The sequence below is a fragment of the Heteronotia binoei genome, chromosome 15 (genome assembly GCF_032191835.1).
Source record: "Heteronotia binoei isolate CCM8104 ecotype False Entrance Well chromosome 15, APGP_CSIRO_Hbin_v1, whole genome shotgun sequence".
Classification (NCBI taxonomy): Eukaryota; Metazoa; Chordata; class Lepidosauria; order Squamata; family Gekkonidae; genus Heteronotia; species Heteronotia binoei.
In genome coordinates this window covers 11347797-11367914 of record NC_083237.1, presented here as the reverse complement: position 1 = coordinate 11367914, position 20118 = coordinate 11347797, and the positions used below count along the sequence as shown (strand labels likewise).

At 45.0% G+C, this 20118-nt stretch overlaps 1 protein-coding gene across 1 annotated transcript; it reads right to left on the bottom strand.

Moving 5' to 3' along the window:
* Window positions 1–4800: 4800 nt before the first annotated feature.
* On the bottom strand, window positions 4801–15697 carry LOC132583019 (vomeronasal type-2 receptor 26-like). The gene is made up of 4 exons (XM_060254686.1): window positions 15266–15697; window positions 12529–12655; window positions 10062–10932; window positions 4801–4831 (listed from the first exon to the last, which is right to left on the bottom strand). The coding sequence occupies exons 1-4, from the start codon at window positions 15695–15697 to the stop codon at window positions 4801–4803; spliced, it is 1461 nt and encodes a 486-aa protein (XP_060110669.1).
* Between the last annotated feature and the right edge of the window lie 4421 nt (window positions 15698–20118).

Genomic DNA, 20118 nt, shown 5'->3' with positions numbered 1-20118 from the left:
AAGTGATGATACATTATCCATCAAGGAACAGTCGTTGGACTTTGAATACCCAAATTTTAAAAGAGACAGCATTTCTGGAAGGGGCGAAAAAAGAAATAAAAGAATTTTTTCAACGTAATGTGGAAGAAGATACTAGCATCCAGAATATTTGGGATACTTTCAAGGCCTTTTTTAGGGGTATGGCTATTAGCTATTCGGCGAAAAGAAATCGGGAACGTATGAAGCTATTTAACGATTTAGTGAAAGATCTAAAAGAGCAAGAGAAGCAGCAGAAAATTCGTAATACGAAAGAGATAAAAGTAAAAATACAAGTTACGCAACACAGAATTAATTTATGGCTAACAGAAGAACTGGAAAGGAAAATGAAATGGACTAAACAAAACTTTTTTGAAAATGCAAATAAAACAAGCAGATGGTTAGCCTACAAACTTAAAAAGGAAAAGGAAAAAAAAATTATAAGATCACTTAAAAATCAAGAAGGTGAAGAGACCACACAAGAAGATCAAATGGAACGAATTGTCAAAAGCTTTTATCAAAATCTATACAAAAAACAGGAAATTGAAGAGCAACGGCAAGAAGAATATATCCAAAGCGTTAATGTGAAACAAATTACGAAAGAACAACAGGATTCATTAGATAGCTCTATCACAATCCATGAGATAATTGAAGCAATTAAGCAACAGAAATCTAACAAAACGCCCGGTTTGGATGGTCTTCCGGTGGAAGTATATAAATCTCTTGAAGATGTACTTTTAATTCCCTATAAAAAATTGTTGGAGAAAATTCAGGAATCAGCAATAATTCCAACATCTTGGAGAGAGGCGTTGATTACATTAATTCATAAAGAAGGAACAGAGTTAACGGAAATTAAGAATTATAGACCAATTTCTCTCCTAAACGCAGATTACAAAATTTTTGCAACGATACTGACAAATAGATTTAAGAAAGTAGTAACCAATATAGTACAGGAAGATCAAACTGGATTCATACCGGGAAGAATGATGCGGCAGAACTTAAGATATTTTTTGAACATCTTAGAATACTATAAGGATCATCCTGATAAACAATTTGCAGGAATCTCATTGGATGCTGAAAAAGCGTTTGACAACGTGAATTGGAATTTTATGAGCAAAGCATTGGAGGCTATTGGTTGTGGCAAGAATTTTAAGAAGCTCATTGAGGTTATATATACCAAACAAAATGCAAGAATTAATATAAATGGGAACAACTCAGAATTTGTGGAAATAGAACAGGGGACCAGACAAGGGTGCCCTCTTTCCCCTCTTCTTTTTGTAACTACAATAGAATTCTTGATTCAAAAAATAAGAGAGGATACTGAAATTAGAGGCTTGAAGGTAAAGAACGAAGAATTTAAGATTCAAGCATTTGCAGACGACCTGTTGTTTTTTCTGGAGGATCCTATCTCTTCGATTGATAAACTAAAAATGAATTTGCAACAATTTGGAGAAGTCTCTGGATTTAAAGTTAATACACAGAAAACTAAATTCCTAACTAAAAATATGACCAAAGAGCAAATTAAGCAATTAGAAGATAAATCGGGCTTTAAAAATGAGAAGAAAATTCGATATTTGGGAATTCACTTAACAAATGATGTGAAATCTCTCTATTGTGACAACTATGAGAAGATTTTAAAGGAAATTGAAATGGATTTGGAGAAATGGCGAGACCTGCAAATTTCCCTTCTGGGAAGAGTAGCCACAACTAAGATGAACATTTTGCCTAGAATCCTATTCTTATTTCAGATGATTCCAGTCCAACTACCCAATTTGTTCTTTCAAAAGCTCAACAAAATGATTATGACTTTTGTATGGCAAAACAAGAAGCCAAGGATTAAGTTAAAAATTCTTCAAGAGAGCAAATTAAGAGGGGGTATGGCCTTACCAAACTGGTATTTATACTATAAAGCCTCTTGCCTAGCCTGGGCCAGAGATTGGTGTCTGTTAGAAAACAAAAGATTACTAGTATTAGAGGGGGCAGGACTGACTAAAGGCTGGCATGCATACATCTGGTACCAGACCTCGCCAAAAAGCACCAATTTCCAGGCACATGAAGTTCGCAAGGCAATTTATAAGATTTGGTTTGAGACTAAAAAGAAAATTTATACATATACTCCATTGTGGGTTTCACCAGTGGAAGCAGCTACCCACCCTAATTTATATGACTGGAAAACTCCTCAAAATTATGCAACACTGTTAGATACCAAAAACAACCTAAATCTGGAAGTAAACATAATCCCGGACTGGTGGGTCAGGTGCCAAATTAAGTCAACGTACCAATCTGATAAAAGCGTGGGCTTTCCTAAAGACGCCAAAGTAAATGAATTTGATACAATGATATATGAACCCAAAAATCTTATTTCAAAAATTTACAGCTGGTTATTAGAGACGGAAATGCAGTCGGAAACGGTTAAAGAGAGCTGGATAAGATGGTTACAGGACTTTGGCTATTCGATTGAATTGGAAGAATGGGAAAAGATTTGGAAATATAACATCAAATTGACTAAATCGGTAGTCTTCAAAGAAAACTTATATAAAATGATGTATAGGTGGTACCTGACTCCTGCGAGATTAGCCAGAATGAACCCAACCTATAATGACAAATGTTGGAAATGTAAAAAAGTTAAAGGGACACTCTATCACATTTGGTGGAACTGTGAGATTGCTAGAAAATTTTGGACACAAATAAGTATATGGATCCAAAAGGTATTAAAGAAAAGGCTGAAACACTCCCCCGAACTATATTTGTTGAGTGTATGTAGAGAAAACTTAACTCAGGGTGAGAAAAAATTGGTAATATATATGATTACAACTGCCAGAATTCTCTTTGCAAAATATTGGAAATCCCCCCAAATCCCGTGTAAGGAAGAATTTTTGTTTAAATTACTGGAGTCTGCCGAAATGGATGTCTTAACCATAAGGTTGAGAGACGGAAATTGGCAAGAATGTATAAAAACTTGGGAACCAGTGTATATATGGGCGAAAAGTATGGGATATGATACGAGACAGTAGATTTAATATTCCTATATGCTCCCAAAGCTCCTTTCACATGTGGTGGTGGATGATGGGTGGGTATGGGATATATGTATTTTTTTTCTCCTTTTGTAATGTTACTTTTTGGTGGTGTCTTTGGTTTTTTGTTTGTACTTTTTGTTTGAACTTCAATAAATGTTTAAAATTAAAAAAAAAAAAAGATCAGGGGAGGGACGGTGGCTCAGTGGTAGAGCATCTGCTTGGGAAGCAGAGGGTCCCAGGTTCAATCCCTGGCATCTCCAAAAAAGGGTCCAGGCAAATAGGTGTGAAAAACCTCAGCTTGAGACCCTGGAGAGCCGCTGCCAGTCTGAGAAGACAATACTGACTTTGATGGACCAAGGGTCTGATTCAGTATAAGGCAGCTTCATATGTTCATATGTTCATAATGTACCGGATTTGCTTCAAGGTGCTGGTTTTAACCTTTAAAGCTCTATATGGCTGGGGCCTGCATACCTCAGGGACCGCCTTTCCCCATATATGCCCCAGCGAGCACTTTGGTCCGGATCGCAAAATCTGCTGGTAGTCCCCAGTGTCAAGGAAGTGTCTTTTTTTTTGTGGGCTTTTTCTTTGCTGATCCAGTGTTATGGAATAGGCTTCCAGAGGAAGTTAAAAGATCTGCATCTTGCTCACAGTTCTGTAGAGCTTGCAAAAGAGAACTCTTTAGAACAGATTTCCCTCTTCAATGTAATAGCATTGTATGTACAATGAAAGACAGCAGTTTATGGTGAAGGTTATTTTTAAAGCTTGTCTAGTGGTTATTCTGCTGTGTTGGGTTTTTTTTTTTTTTTAGAAACCTGTGCTTTTACTGGTTCTCATTGTTGTTACCCACTTTGTGTCCCAGTTATCTGGGATTAAGTGAGGCTTAGTATTTAAGAGAAATCCAGAATGAAAGATCTAGAAATATCAGATTGTCAATTATAAGAACCATTTAGTCTCCATAGAGGATAACTGCATTGGCTTTGCTGTCTCTGAAAGGTAAATACTTACATATATACAAAACCAATTTCAATGACATGGATTATATCACACACACACACACACACACACACACACACACACACACACACACACACACACACACACATATATATATATATATATATATATATATATATATATATATATATAAATGATATAATCCATGTCATTGAATTTGGTTTTGTATGGAATTTTCTGCATCAAAGCCAAACAGATTCCATTTCGTGAAAGCGATGGCCCCAGGAGCTTCAAGAAATGTTCTCCACTGTCATCATCCCCAGCAAAAAGCCCAACCCACTTCCATTAGAAATTGAGATGTAACTGGACGATCCCCGTATTTCGATGAGCTTCATTTGGAACCACGCAGTAAAAGTAAAAGGAAGCAGATAGTTTTCCATCTCTCGCCTCTGGGGTTAATGATCCATAAGTCAGCTAAAAATTAGTGTTCACATATATTTTACAAGTAGAACCACTGAGAATCAAAATCAAACACTGTTCTGGCTAATTTATCTCAGCTTTTAAACAAATAGGACATTTTCTGGGAAATCCATACGCTGAAGGCATCTCACGTTGTCACATAAACACATGGAGATGCTTTATACTGAATCAGGTGACTGGTCTGAAGGAATTCCGCTTGTTTGGCATTGGGTCCCCAGGCATTTATATATTTTTAAAATGTTTTGAGGATGTGTTATTCCTTTCTGCTGCCCTCCAGACATGGAAATATTCTTCTTTGTGAATCAAGACATGCCAGATGGACGGCAAACAAGACTTAATAAAGAACATTCTGAATGTGGTTGAAAAGAAAGAGTGCTGGGGCAGAACTAGGGTTCACCTTCTTTTTGTCAACATCTTTTCCCTTGCACATTTCAAAGTTCAAGGGTGAAGCCAGGCCATGTTCACAAGAGAAACATAATAATTCTTTCGTATGGACCCCTATGCAACTCTTGAACTGGATGTTGATGAACAGCTATTTCATACAAGTGATAAACTATCTAGAAAACTATTCCACCTATGCGGAGATCTCCCGGCTGGTACCAGTCATGGGGAATGGAGAGTAGATCCTTCATGTGACACTTTGTGATCTTAGCTTTCTGTGAGATTGGAGGTAGAAGCAGCAGAACTAGTTTGAACATCGTGCCAGTAATGCATATCTTTCCTATGCCTATTTACAGCCTCAGCCAGCCTTCATCATGCTACATGGGACACCAAAGGAAAATTTTTGAAAGGAAGGGAATTCACCATCGAGGGGGGGGGAGGAGCTGGCAACAGAAACACCTACTGCATCAGAGTGAAAATAGTCATAGAATCATAGAGTTGGAAGGGAACTCCAGGGTCAACTAATCCAACCCCCTGAACAATGCAGGAACCTCACAAATGCCTACCCCTAAATTCACAGGTTCTTCATTGCTGTCAGATGGCCATCTAGCCTCTGTTTTAAAACCTCCAAGGAAGTCTGACAAGCTGGCTTTAAAAGGCAACTGGCAAAAAAAGTTATCACACTGACATTTTGTTCTTCCTTCCAGCTGCTGATGACTCTATGGTTCTATAACTATTTCAATACTTATCATCTAGAATTTTCTGAAAGCCAACAGGGGTTTGGAATGAAGATCAAATTACAGTGATTTGGACAATTCCAGTGAGAAATGATTCATTTCGCCAACAAGAACCCTAGAAACTTTCATACCAAACACTTTTTTTGTGTGGTTTTGAACACAAGTTAGTTCTGCTCCTAAACGTAGGAAAAATGTAGGCACATTCAAGACTAGTATGACAACCTGGGGTGGAATTCTAGCAGAAGCTCCTTTGCATATTAGGCCACACACCCCTGATGTAGCCAATCCTCCGGGAGCTTACAAAAATAGCCTTGTAAGCTCTTGGAGGATTCGCTACATCAGGGGTTGTGTGGCCTAATATGCAAAGGAGCTCCTGTTAGAATTCCACCCCTGATGACAACCAAAGATGAAGAGGATAAAGTCATGATTTTGATAGGGAACTTGATGCAGAACTAGGGATGTGCATTCGGTTCGGCCGAGCCGTATTTACAGCCGAATCACCACTGATTCGGCTGTATACGGAATAGGCTGAAGCCGATCCCCATAGGTGCCCATTATACGGCAGCCGAATATGGCTCGCCGTATACCTCCGAATGGCTATCAATTCAAAAGGCGGGAAAGTAGCTTCTGCAGCCTCAAAGGAGCTGCTTGCCTACTTTCCCGCCTTTAGTTGCCTTTTCCCGCCTCTCCCTTGGATCAGGGAGGGGACGAGGGGGAAGAGGAGCCCCAGCAGCCAATCCAAAGCATGCATTTGCAAAATGCATTGCAAATGCATGATTTGCAGGGCTTTTAAAGGAGTCTTCCTTCCTGGCTGGAGGACTCCTCCATTGCTGCTGTGTGTGAGAGATTGTGCTGCTGCTGGCTGGCCCTTGGCTTCAGCTGCTGCCTGCTGCTCTCTCACTCAGCCTTACAAGACTTCCCTGGAGAAGACAAGGTAAGACAGTCTTGGGGTTCCTGTTTTTATTTATTGTTGGTAAAAAGACTGTTTAAGACTTAGAGTCCCTTTACTTATCCAGATTTGGGTGGTGGTTGGGTAGCTTATTTGGGGTTAGGGGTTTCTGCTTGGGGAGGGGGCCTGGGGTGGGGGGGATTTTGCCAATTTGCCCATATCTTAATTTAGTGAGAGGACTTTTAAAAGTGCAGTGTCCTTTTACTTCTCCTGATTTGGGTGGCTTGGATTTCTTGGGGTTAGGGTGAAGGGGGTTTTTTTGGGGGGGAGGGGTTCGCAAAGTTCATGTATTGTTAAAAGTTAATTTTCTTACTGTTTTAAAAGTATTCAGTTTTTGATTTGTTGCTGCTGTTTTGTGCTGCTGCTGTTACTCTTCTCTTCAGGTTCTTGGGGGAGTGCTGTTTGGCCTAATTTCCATTGTTTAAAAGGCCACTTTTGTCCCCCTTTTCCTGGTTCTGGTTTTAGAGGGGGGGTGTTGTTGACTGATTTGGCCTGAGCTTTCTTGTTGGTGAAAAGGCCACTTTTTTTTAACTCTTGGCCTTTTGTGATTCTGCTGGTTTTGTTTTGTTTTTTTTAAATTACCTCTGGTTGGTGTGGGGGTTGGCGAGGGTGTGTGTGGGCTGGGTCACTTTCTTGTTTTTATAGAGTAGATTGTGTGTTCTGTGGCAGGGAAGCTGGCACCTGGGTGAAAGACCCAGAACCAGCAGGCTTGTTGTGTTTGGCCAGCTCTCCCCATGTTGTTTGGGGCAGGGCTGGAGAGCTGGCATCTGTAGATTGTGTATTCTGTGGCAGGGAAGCTGGCACCTGGGTGAGAGACCCAGAACCAGCAGGCTTGTTTTGGTTGGCCAGCTCTCCCCATGTTGTTTGGGGCAGGGCTGGAGAGCTGGCATCTGGGTTTGCTGCAGCCAGGTCTGCAGAGCAGACCTTGAGCAGATTGTGTTTTGTGTGGCAGTGACGTTGGCAACTGGGTTTATATTGCTTCCAGGCCTGCAGGGTTCATAGAGTAGATAGAGGGATGTAGTGCATTTGGGTCCTATAGAGATTCTCTGATGTGAAGTTAGGTTTGGCTTTGGGTGCCCCAGGAATTGGACCCCCTGTCCAATTTTTTTTGGCCTTGTGGGTTTTGTGTGGGACAGTGCCCTGAAGCTGCACAGCAGTTGGGGGGGGGGCTCTCCTCAAAACCCCCTGCTCCCCAGAGCCACTTTTCCCACGACAATTACAGTGAGGAAGTGGCTAATTGGGCTTTCCCCATCATTGTTGGCAATGGGACATTTGGGGAGCCCAAAGACAGGGACCCCCTGGCCCAATCTTTTTGGGACTTGGGGGGGTTGGAGGGGAGAGTCCCCTGCAGGTCCCCTGCAAATTTGGGGGCTCTCCCTCAAACCCCCTGCCCCCCCAGTAGCCTCTAATTATACCCTATGTTGCCATTGATTTCAATGGCCCATAGGGTATAATGATGGAATAGGGGCACCCTCTTTGGGTGCCCCTGGAATGGGATCCCCTGGCCCAATAGTTTTGGGACTTGGGGGGGTTGGAGGGGAGAGTCCCCTACAGGTCCCCTGCAAATTTGGAGGCTCTCCCTCAAACCCCCTCCCCTCCATGCGGCTTCAAATATACCCTATTTGCCATTCATTTCAATGGCCCATTAGGTAATAGCCGTGCATCTACCGTATATGCGGCTATTCCGAATGTGGTATTCAAGAGTATACGGGGTCATAGAAGATAACTCACTGAAAATGTCGAGACTGTGCAATTGCAATAAAAAAGGCCAACACAATGCTGGGAATTATTAGGAAGGGAATTGAAAACAAATAAAGCAACTATCATAATGCCACTGTACAAATCGATGGTGCGACCTCATTTGAAATACTGTGTACAATTATGGTCACCGCATCGCAAAAAAAGATAAGATTTTTTGATATGACAAAGTAGGCTGCTATGGAAATCCAAGCTGTTCCCCTGAATTCTGTCATGTCTCCCTGTTTGGTCATGGATCCATCATAGCTTTACTACAGAATTTCAGCCCATGGAGTTGACAGTCACATGTTCTGGTTTGCCAGGACATATTTATGGGCTGCAAGTAGGCAACAGAAAGTCCCCTGCAGGTCCCCTGCAAATTTGGGGGCTCTCCCTCAAACCCCTTCCCCTCCATGCGGCTTCAAATATACCCTATTTGCCATTGATTTCAATGGCCCATAGGGTATAATAGGGCCGTGTATTCGGTAATAGCCGTGCATCTACCGTATATGCGGCTATTCTGAATGCGGTATTCAGGAGTATACGGGGATTCCGAATTCCCCCCCCCCCGTATACTTCCGAATCCGTGTAAAACCAATTTTTTTTTTTTGCACATCCCTATGGAGAACTTTCAGTATAAGTAGTCAATTTGCAGTACATTTCTGCAGAAATCTTGGGGTCGTGGTAGATAACTCACTGAAAATGTCAAGTGGGCATTCGATGAAATTGCTGAGCAGACAGGTTAAAACGGATAAAAGAAAGTACTTCTTCACCCAAAGGGTGATTAACATGTGGAATTCACTGCCACAGGAGGTGGTGGCGGCCACAAGTATGGCCACCTTCAAGAGGGGTTTAGATAGAAATATGGAGCAGAGGTCCATCGGTGGCTATTAGCCACAGTGTATGTGTGTATATAAAATTTTTTGCCACTGTGTGACACAGAGTGTTGGACTTGATGGGCCGTTGGCCTGATCCAACATGGCTTCTCTTATGTTCTTATGTTCTTAATATCAAATAGATTGAACAAACCCCTAGCTATTTCTCCCAACCCAAGTTCTTCTGTGGAGTCTTACTGGCATCCCCCAAACTTGTGAAATGCTTAAAACTAATTTCAGACATTGTCTAGTACAATTCAAGAAACAATAACCTGTCTGGCTCCTGAGACAAATCTCCCCTTCTGTTCTTTTCACTGGTTGGTACCCTGGCTTGGCCTAGTGGACCTTGCTCCCAAATGAGATCAGGGGGGTCTGTAAAACTCAGGTTGAGGCAACAGACATGAAAGAATACGCCCCCCCCCCAACAGTCAATTGCTTCAACTGCTTCAATTACTCCATGGATCATTCACATTTATTGTCTCCAGTTACAGCTGAGTTATTAAATCGGAATGATCCACCACCTTTTTCTGGCATGGACTTACTGAGCACTGAAATGTAACTGACTGCTGAACTGCCAGTTAGGTATTTTAAATGAGTCATTGGAATTCTTCCTTGGAATTAATGTTTTGTAGATTCAATGTTTTATGGAATGGTTAATTGTTTGATAAAACAGAAGGCATTCTGAGTCTATTTGCAGGGTATGTTGGAATATAAATCTTAATCAATCAATCAGACAATGGAAAGTAAAAAATCCCTTTCTTAAAACTTCACTATCTTTCCTATCTTTTATAAGTGTGCCCTCTTGTTGGTGTGTGTGTGTTAGGATGAATGTAACTAAAGAAAAAAAGAAAGAAAGAGAAAGGAAATAGGAATCACAATGGTTAGTGATTTTTTTCTCCTTATTAGTGCCTCTTTCCTGTTCAGCTCAGGTCTCAATACAATGATGTAGCATTTGGGGGAAAAGATACAGCCTAGTAATCCAGCACTAGACACCAAAATAGAAAAGATCTCCACAGCGACCATGGATTTCCCTTTGCTGCTCAGATAGGCTGGAACAAAAGAGACCCAAACACTACAAAAGATCAGCATGCTGAAAGTGATGAACTTGGCTTCATTAAAACTGTCCGGCAACTTCCTGGCTAGAAAAGCCACAGTCAAGCTGATGAGAGATAAAAGCCCCATGTAGCCCAAGACAATATAAAACATAGTGACAGACCCCTCGTTACATTCTAGTATGATACTTTGGGTCAAAGACTCTGTGTCAAAATCAGGAAAAGGTGGTGAGGTTGCCAGCCATACCATAGAAATGGTGGCTTGAACAAGGGAACAGGAAAGGATGATGGAGTTAGCCAGCCATTTCCCCACCAATGTCCTCATGCTGGACCCTGGTTTGGTGGCCATGAAAGCTACAACCACAGTAATGGTTTTGGCCAAAACACAGGAAACAGCCACTGAGAAGATGATGCCGAAAGCAGGCTGTCGGAGGAAGCAGGTCACCTTCATTGGTCGGCCAAGGAATAGAAGAGAAGAAAGTGAGCAGAGCAGGAGAGCAATGAGAAGTATGTAGGTGATCTCCCGGTTGTTGGCTTTGACGATGGGGGTGTCTTTGTGCTTAATGAAGATTCCTAGCACTGTGGCTGTGATGAGGGAAAAACAGACAGCTATGGAAGCCAAACTAATTCCTAAAGGTTCTTCAAAAGACAAGAAGCTTAATGTCTTGGCGATGCATCCGTCTTTGTTTTTGCTTGGATATTGATCACTGTGGCATTTGATGCAATTGTCCATATCTGGGGGGGGGAAAGATTATCAGCGGCCATTATATGAAACGTTACATGGGAGCTTTAGGGGCATATTTAGTTTTAGGGGCATATCAACACAGAGTGGTAAAGCAGCAATACTGCAGTACTGTGATCTGAACTCTTTGCTCACGACCTGACATCTATCCCATCAAAAACTGGTTCAGGTAGACTGCTCAAGGTTGACTCAGCCTTCCATCCTTCTGAGGTTGGTAAAATGAGTCCAAGCTTGCTGGGGGGAAAGTGTGAAAGACTGGGGAAGGCAATGGAAAACCACCCTGTAAAAAGTCTGCCATGAAAACATTGTGAACGCAACGTCACCCCAGTCGGAAACGCCTGTTGCTTACACAGGGGACCTTTCCTTTTTCAACTCATTATTGGATTTGAAATGTTGGTATTCTAAAAACTCAGATGGTATTCTAAATCATGCTGTGGTTATATATTATAGTTGTTGTCATTGTTTTTCTGCATTGATTTTTAGCTATTTGATCTTTACACTGATACAATAAGATCTGGTTTTCCAATACCAGCCTCCAAGTTGTGCCAAAATGAACACTGCAACACAAGTATGCTCCCCAGGTATAATACTGAGATAGACTCACCCCCGTCCCTCCTTCATTCCCCTATGTCTTTATTACTCAGATTTAGCCCTGGTTTGTTGAAATGACCACTCTTCAATTGATCCTTCCTTCATACAAAGCTTGACCTGCCTTATAGTTTCCTCAGAAAATGCAGCAATGTCGAATTTGAAGTTTTTAAAAACGGAAGTAAAGGAAACTTGTGAAAGTCCAGATGAAAGGAGCTCAGTTTCTTGACAATTCTGTAACACTTATGGTAATGCAGAATATGAACTTTTTTAAAACCACTACTCAGATTTTTTTTTTTTTTAAGTTTTGTGAAACCCTGGATGATGCTGACTCTGACACTTCTGAGGCTCACTGTGTGACTTGTTTGGAAGGCAGTTTGCAGTATCATTTTTTCACAGTTAAAGTTCTGCATGATATATGCAATCATACAGGATGACTGAGTCATATGGGATTACCCATAAAGTTGTTAAAATATCCATAGAAGGAGTAATCATCTTGGGAGGGTGGGGGAGACAGTCTTGCAATATGGACATACGGACATATGAAGCTGCCTTAAACTGAATCAGACCTTCGGTCCATCAAAGTCAGTGTTGTCTACTCAGACTTGCCGCGGCTCTCCAGGGTCTCAAGCTAAGGTTTTTCACACCTATTTGCCTGGATCCTTTTTTGGAGATGCCAGGGATTGAACCTGGGACCTTCTGCTTACCAAGCAGATGCTCTACCACTGAGCCACCATTCCTCCCCATGTGCTTTTTGGTCCCAAGTAATTTGATCAATGATTCTATAAGAATTAGTCAAGGGTATGTTGGCTTTACATAGGCAGCCTCCTTGGTCATGATGCATTCGTTAGATCCTTTTCTAACCATTTCAGAAAAGGTTTTGGATCTGAAATTACTTTAGACTGCCTAATGGATGAATTTTTGAAAATCATAGAGAGGCGGAAATCACCTTAACAAGGCTTTTTTCAATTGCATAAAAATTTGACAGTCAGATCACATACTTGTTTGGATTGAAATCTTCCCTCCTGGGCATGGAACACAATCATAGCAGCAAAATGGCTGCCCTTCCCTCTTTTTCTTACGATAGCCAGGTTTGCAGTAATCGCTACACAGAGAAAGGGGCCATGTCTAAAAAATTTAGGAAGAGAACGTTAGACATTACAGCTGAGGTATGCAGAAAGACATAAGCAATTATGATCAGCATATCATTGTGATATCTATAATCAATTAAATCTAGGCACATTAAAGCTCTGATAGAGCAGAGAAGTGCTACAAGCATGAGGTTTGTAGCTTAGCAGCTGGGGGAGTTGCTGAAAACTTCTGAGTTCATGTGAAGGGCTGAAGGTGATTGCTGCTGATTGATTAGGAGTGGCTGTGTTCCCCACCCTCTTTGCATTATTAAGCTGCACCTTGCAGAGGTGCGAGCCTTTGGCGCGAGCCAAAGGGCGGGAGCTAAAGGGCTCTTAGCCCTCAGAAGTGCTACCTGTTTCACATGCAGGGATGGAGAGACAGGCACAAAATAGAAGTCTCAATGTGTGGATGAGACGATGGTGTAAGGAGGAAGGGTTTAAGTTTGTTAGGCACTGGGATGCTTTCTGGAACAAGCGGGAGCTGTACAAAAGAGATGGTCTCCACTTGTCCCTAGATGGAACCAGGCTGCTGGCGCTTAAAATCAAAAAGGGGCAGAGCAGTTTTTAAACTAAATCTAAGCCAACAGGAGATGAAATGTCTCTGGTTCGGGAGGACTCATCTCAAAGAGATGAAGGGTTAGCTCTTACTTTTCTACCGGGTAATGGATCAGAGTTGTCCACTGAGATGGTGAAAAACAGAATGACTGCCTGCCAGAGTCTCGAGGAGGCATGAGGAAGGTGGCGGGCCTAGCTTGCCTGGGAAATTATTTATTTATTTATTTATTTATTTTATTTAGAATATATATCCCGCCCTTCTCACGAAATTATAGATGTTTCCACACAAATGCTACAAGTGTTCAAAGTAAAATTGGTGAGTTGGAATGTTTAGTGTTGGGAGAAAACAGACATTGTGGGAATTTCAGAAACTTGGTGGAATGAGGAGAATCAGTGGGACATAGTGATTTCTGGATATAGGTTATAACGGAAGGATAGGGAGGGAAGGGTTGGAGGTGGGGTGGCTCTGTATGTCAGAGAGGGCATATGGTCCAGTAAGACTCAGGTCAGAGAATTAGCTTCCCATCTAGAAATGCTTTGGGTTGAAATAGAGGGTTAACCATGGGAGTTTGTTATCGCCCACCAAATCAAAAGATAGAGGATGACTATAATATGATGGAAGGCTTAAAGATGGTGGCTAGATGTAGAAACTGTGTCATCATAAGTGATTTTAATTACCCGCAGATTGATTGGGTCAATATGTGTTCCGGTCAAGAGAAAGAGATTGAGTTTCTAGATGCTCTCAATGACTGTGCTATGGAGCAGATGATCTCTGAGCCTACCAGTGGTGGGGCGATCCTGGATTTGGTCCTAAGTAATGCCCAGGACTTGGTGAGAGATGTAAAAGTGATCGCACCGCTTGGGAGCAGTGACCATAACGTTATTGATTACACCATTTGTAAAAATAGAGAGTTGCCCCAAAAGACCAGCACAACGACGTTTAACTTTAAAAGGGGTAAATTCTCTGAGATGAGGAGGCATGTGAAGAGGAAACTGAAAGGAAAGGCAAATACTGTCAAAACCCTTGGGGAAGCTTGTAGGCTATTTAAAACTACAATCCTAGAAGCTCAGATAAAATATATACCACAAGTTAGGAAAGGCACAAACAGGTATAAGAGAAGACCTGCATGGTTAACAACAAAGTAATGGAAGCTGTAAAACGTAAGAAGGACTCCTTTAAGTGGTGGAAAGCTAGTCCAAGTGAGATTAATAAAAGGAAACACAGGCAGTGGCAAATCAAATGCAAGACTGTTTCTTTTCATGACTGCCATATTAATCTGCCAAAGGTAACTTTTTTTTCACCATCACACATACCTGGAAAACCTGTTGTAGGTTTAAAATGTTCTAAAATGTACAAATATTTTTGAATTTAAAGATATATCTGAAGTATTTCAGTGCAAACCCTGGCTTCTCCTGAAGAATGAGATGAATCAATCAAGAAAAAAAACCATGATAGGCAAATCAGAACAAAACAAAACATGGCTCTCAGTTAACAACCCAGAGAGTGGAGAAGGACCTTAGAAAACAGAAATATATACCTCATTAAAAATGGTTTGCCATACAATCATATTCTCATGAATGATGAATTTTTCTCCTTCAGCTGCATTGGGATTTACCTGTCCAATTTTTACCCTGTGGAATGACTTGTTTGGGAATGTGACCACGTTTGTTATATCAAATCCATCTCCCATATCCCATTTATCATTAAAAGAGACTCTTTCTCCAGCTGAGTTATTAAATGCAATGCCTTGTAGAACAGGGTGGACCTAGTTGAAAGCAGAAAAGGGAGCAAAACACTGGAGTCTGAGTGCTGATATAATACAAATGTTATAACTTCATATAATTTCAGAAAAACTAAGTCTATTAATTTTTCATTGACAGTGAATGAAATGAAATATATAGTGACTATTTTGCTTTTCTGATTATCACTAGGAATAAGAAGGCACAAAAGTTGATTCTATATACTGTGTTTATTATCGGGCCAGTCAGGAAAAGTGCTCGTTTTCTACCATCATAGACATGCTATAGAGACGTTTTCTTGGATCAATTGTACCTGCCAAGGTTGGACATCATAAAGTTCCATTATTCCACCACTGTCTATTGCCCTGTGATTGAATTGGGATGAGTACAGCACATGAACAGCATGTGCTATGGCATAGACTGCATTGTAAATGCTGTAACTGTGACCAGTCATGCCCATTTCAAAAAGGGAACTAGGAAGACTCTCCAACCTCTCCTCCCCAGTACATGTTTCACTGATGGCCATTGGCTCCTGGGGATTGGGATAGAAACAGTCAAATGCCTGCTCCCAGAAAACCTTGAGAAAACCATTCTCTTGTTTCTCAAAGGGCTTTACATCTTGAAGAAAGTTCTGGAAGCCAGGAGGTTCATTTGAGTGAAATGTGAAGGAAATGGTTCCGTAGAAGAACTCAAAATCCCATTCCCTCTGAAGACTTGTCAGTGAAAAATCAATTTGTGGTGTCATAATCCACACTTTTCTCAATGATGCATCTTCCTTATAACTGGGATTGGCTAGAAATAGAAGAGTGAGTCCCAAAAGGACCGCTGAGTCTCCATAGAGGATAATTGCCACCCCAGGCGGAATAACGAGCCACACACCGGATTGGATTAAAGGGCCACTTTATTAAACTTAACGGCAAGGGCAAAACATGGGGACAGGTCAAGCCAGGGGTCCACCCGACCACCTCCTTGACCTGGAACTGGGCGAGCCCCCAAAGCCCCGGGTATGAGCCAATCAACCGGCTCAGACCCGGCCGGCCCGGCATCCTGATCACCGCTCACCTGAGCTCCGCCATCCCCTCACACGTGCAGCCTGGGATGCGGACACTCACCGCGTGCCGGGATCCACAGACTCCCTGGAGCCAACCTTGGGCCGTACAGCTTACGGTCCCCCAGGGAAGTCATGCGCCAAAACAGCGCGATGCAACGGGAGCTCACCGATCCCCAAAACATAATCCCAAGCACAAACTGCCAGTGACCAACTTATCAAACAGCACCACCATTCCAATTGCCAGCACCAAACATCAGCAGTACAGGGTAGGCAAAAACACCCCAGAACTTGCCAAACCTTCCGGGGCGAAAAATTCCTACCCGGCCCCATAAACAGGCGACCAGCCTCTGCCTGCACTGCTTGACGGGCGGGCGGGTGGGCCGAGAGCGAATTTCGAACTGCGTTAGAGGGGGCGGGAGCGGCCTCTTAAGGCAGCACCACGCCCCCTCTCCCTAAGGAATAGCCCATCTGCCTCGCATCCGCGCGGGGAGGCAATGGGCGGCCCCCAGCCTCAGCGGTCGATGGACCGCTCGGCTGGGAAGGGGCCGAATTGCCACCCCAGGCGGAATAACGAGCCACACACCGGATTGGATTAAAGGGCCACTTTATTAAACTTAACGGCAAGGGCAAAACATGGGGACAGGTCAAGCCAGGGGTCCACCCGACCACCTCCTTGACCTGGAACTGGGCGAGCCCCCAAAGCCCCGGGTATGAGCCAATCAACCGGCTCAGACCCGGCCGGCCCGGCATCCTGATCACCGCTCACCTGAGCTCCGCCATCCCCTCACACGTGCAGCCTGGGATGCGGACACTCACCGCGTGCCGGGATCCACAGACTCCCTGGAGCCAACCTTGGGCCGTACAGCTTACGGTCCCCCAGGGAAGTCATGCGCCAAAACAGCGCGATGCAACGGGAGCTCACCGATCCCCAAAACATAATCCCAAGCACAAACTGCCACAGACAGCGCCAAGCCTCTGCTTAGGCCGCTGTACCCCACATAAAACCCAAAGAAGCCCTTGCCGCAAGTCAGCCAAATTAGCTTGTTGCCCCTCACTGACAGATGGACGCGGCCCACACTGTGCAGTTCCGGTGTGCTGGACAGAAAGGAGAATAAAACGTATCCCAAACCCCCCCCCAAAGAGGGCTTTGCGCAAGGCCAGATTGGCCATTACTCGTTGCGTGCAAACCACAGGGTCCCGAGCTGTCCGCCAACCACGGCGCGGCAGCAAGGCCGACCCTGCCAGGTAACCTCAGCTCGAACACTCTAGCCCAGCTGCAATGCGCTCAGCGTCCATCGGGCTTGGTATTCCGCCCACTACAGTACTGTGGCCGCGAATAAGGATCCCTTCCCTTGCCACCAGCCACGGCACCTAGAAGAAAAAACTGTCAGAATTGCAGAACAAGAATGATAACAAACGCCTTAAGCAGTTCCCCCCGTAGTAATACGCAAAACCACGGAAAAGAACAGGGTCCAGTGGATCTTGTAATAATTCCAAATCCAAATACGGGTATAAACGGGCGCTGCACTACATCAGCTAAAGGGTAAACCTTTAACTACAGTCTAAGACCCATCATCCGAATGGGGCTGGGGCTCTTTACCAGGGTGCTGCCCCGGCCCGCTTCCTGCCCGCTTGTTAGGCCACCTCTGCTTAGACCTAGTACAGGCTGCTAAGGCGTGCGGACCCGCACAGACCGGGCACTCGTGCGTATATTTACAGTCCTTCCTGGCACACGAGCCCTGGGAGGTGAACTCCCAGCAAAGGAGCCGTGGCTGAGTCGACTGCCCCGCAGCTGAACGGATGCCCGTAGGAGTAGATGCCGCTGTCTTTTGTACCAGATGGCCGCTGTCTGAACGCTCACCCACATTGGGTTTCGCTGGTGCCATGAGCTGCAGCCACAGCTGCTGGTTTATCTGATTCCACTGCATGCAAGGATTAACAGCCGCCCTCATGCGGAACTGTTCATCATACTGGAGCCAAGCCCCGCCAGCAAAATCATTGTATGCGCGATATATAATATCGCAATACTGGAACAACGGGGCTGCTCTCCATGGTTGGGCTCTGGCGAGAACGCCAGCATAAATAAGGAAACCAGGCAACCAATTTGCCCAAGTCCTGTCGACTTTTCTGCGCCTGAGCTTCTCTTTATCTTTCTCGTCCAGCTCGTCCTTAGATTTTTTCTCTAATTCCCTATAAAGGAGGCTAAATACGTCAACGTATTCACCTTTGAGGATTTTTTCCCGAGTAGCGGCTGTAAGGTGGTCGCCTAAAGGCATGGCCGGATCACCAAAAGGCAAAGCGTGAAACTCCAATGAGCTGTAAGGGACAGGGGGGTGCGAAGGAAAACCCCAGAGCCCACCCTGTTGCCCGGCCGACGGTAAAGACATGGGCGGGGCTTGCTGCCATCCCCATGGTGGCACAAAATTAGCCGGGCCAAGGCCCCAGATCCCCTGGCAGCCCTCGGGACCGCCGCTCCCAGGGGCTAAACCCCAAGGAGACCAAGCACTCTCTGGTGCGGGAAACGGAGAGGAAGGACCTGACTGAGGCGGGGAACCAAAAGCCGCCTGCCGCCCTATAAGTGGAACTGCACCCAAAGAGATGGCCCCCCCAGCCTGAACACCTGTCCCAAGCCTGGGACTCGACACCACATTAGGCACCCAAGGGCCCCAGGGCCATGCCCCTTGCTGTAGCACAGGTGACTTACCATCGCCTACCGCCGGTGCCAACAGAACCACGTCGGGCTCCTTCTGCTGTTCGGTCTCGTGTGACACTCCATCCTTCGCCCCGCCACTGGTTCCTTCTGCTCCCTGCAACACAGAGAGACGAGCCAACACCTCCTTCTGAAAGGAAATGGTGGCAGCCCTGCCAGACCCTAGGAGGCCGGTAGCCCTCCTGGACGGGCCGGGCAAACCTCTCGCCTCCTCCAAGGCAGCCAATTGGTTAATAATAGCTTGCCTGGTCTGAGCCTCGTTACTGTCTACATCAGGGAGCGGCTCGGGGGGTGGCCTTTTGTCAGGGCGTTTTGCCGGCTGCTTGCCTTTTTTATTGCCCCGGCCCTTCAGGGGACCCATGACAGCTCCTCCCTAATGTTATTAGTGTCTATTATTTATGTATATTTATTTAATTTATTTGTTTGTTTGTGTGTGTGTGTGTGTGTTTTTTTTTTTTTTTTTAATCACCCCACCGACCACTCAACAACAGATCTGCGTGTGGGGGGTGACGGAGGAAGGCCCAGGCACTAAATCAAGGGCACCCCCAAACTGCTGAAACAAGAGGGGCGTACAGTAGCCACCCACAAACCCACCTACCAAGGGAAGCCTGCCTACACCTCAGCAAACTGGCCCTGAGGGGCCTACAATCAAAATAGGGAGGGGGGTGGTCCCAGGCAGCCCGCCCGACGCGCGGCCACTACAGGCCCAGCTGGCCGAAAGCGCTACAAAAGCCGGCCGGCCCCTTTAACAGAGCCCTGCACCAAACACAAGGAACCAAGGCCCAGCCTACCAGGGCCTAGTGCGGCTCCACCCGCCTCCCAACGCGCCGCTCAGCCCGCTACCGCCGTAAGGGCCACGGCCCGGCGGACAACCTCCGGCCAAATAAGGCCTAAAATATGGGAAGAGAGGGGTGGTCGGGGAAGGGAGGCGCGGCCCGCGAACAAACACGCTGTTGAAAAGCCGCACGCCGCTGTCCCGGCTCCGCTCCGAAGGCTCCTCTCCGCGCCGACACAGCGCTGCCGCGTCACACAGACGCCCGAGCAGCGCCGAAGCCGTCTTCGGCTCGCCTCGAGCCCGCCAAGCCGCGCACCGCTCTCTAAAGGCCCGCAGCAGCACGCCGCAACAGGTAGGTGCCTGCTCGGGCCGAGAGCGAATTTCGAACTGCGTTAGAGGGGGCGGGAGCGGCCTCTTAAGGCAGCACCACGCCCCCTCTCCCTAAGGAATAGCCCATCTGCCTCGCATCCGCGCGGGGAGGCAATGGGCGGCCCCCAGCCTCAGCGGTCGATGGACCGCTCGGCTGGGAAGGGGCCGAAATGTGTTGGCTTTGCAGTCTCTAAAAGGTAGATATATATTTAAAAACATAACAGTGACATCATCCATGTCGTTCCAATTGTGTTTGGTGGG

Coding starts and splice junctions, on each gene's coding strand:
- LOC132583019 (XM_060254686.1), bottom strand. CDS start 15,697: ATGACACCACAAATTGATTTTTCACTGACAAGTCTTCAGAGGGAATGG. Junction 12,656..15,265: donor ATGATGTCCAACCTTGGCAG/GTACAATTGATC, acceptor TAAATTTTTTAG/ACATGGCCCCTTTCTCTGTG. Junction 4,832..10,061: donor TTGAGACCTGAGCTGAACAG/GAAAGAGGCACT, acceptor AGCACTCTTTCT/TTTCAACCACATTCAGAATG.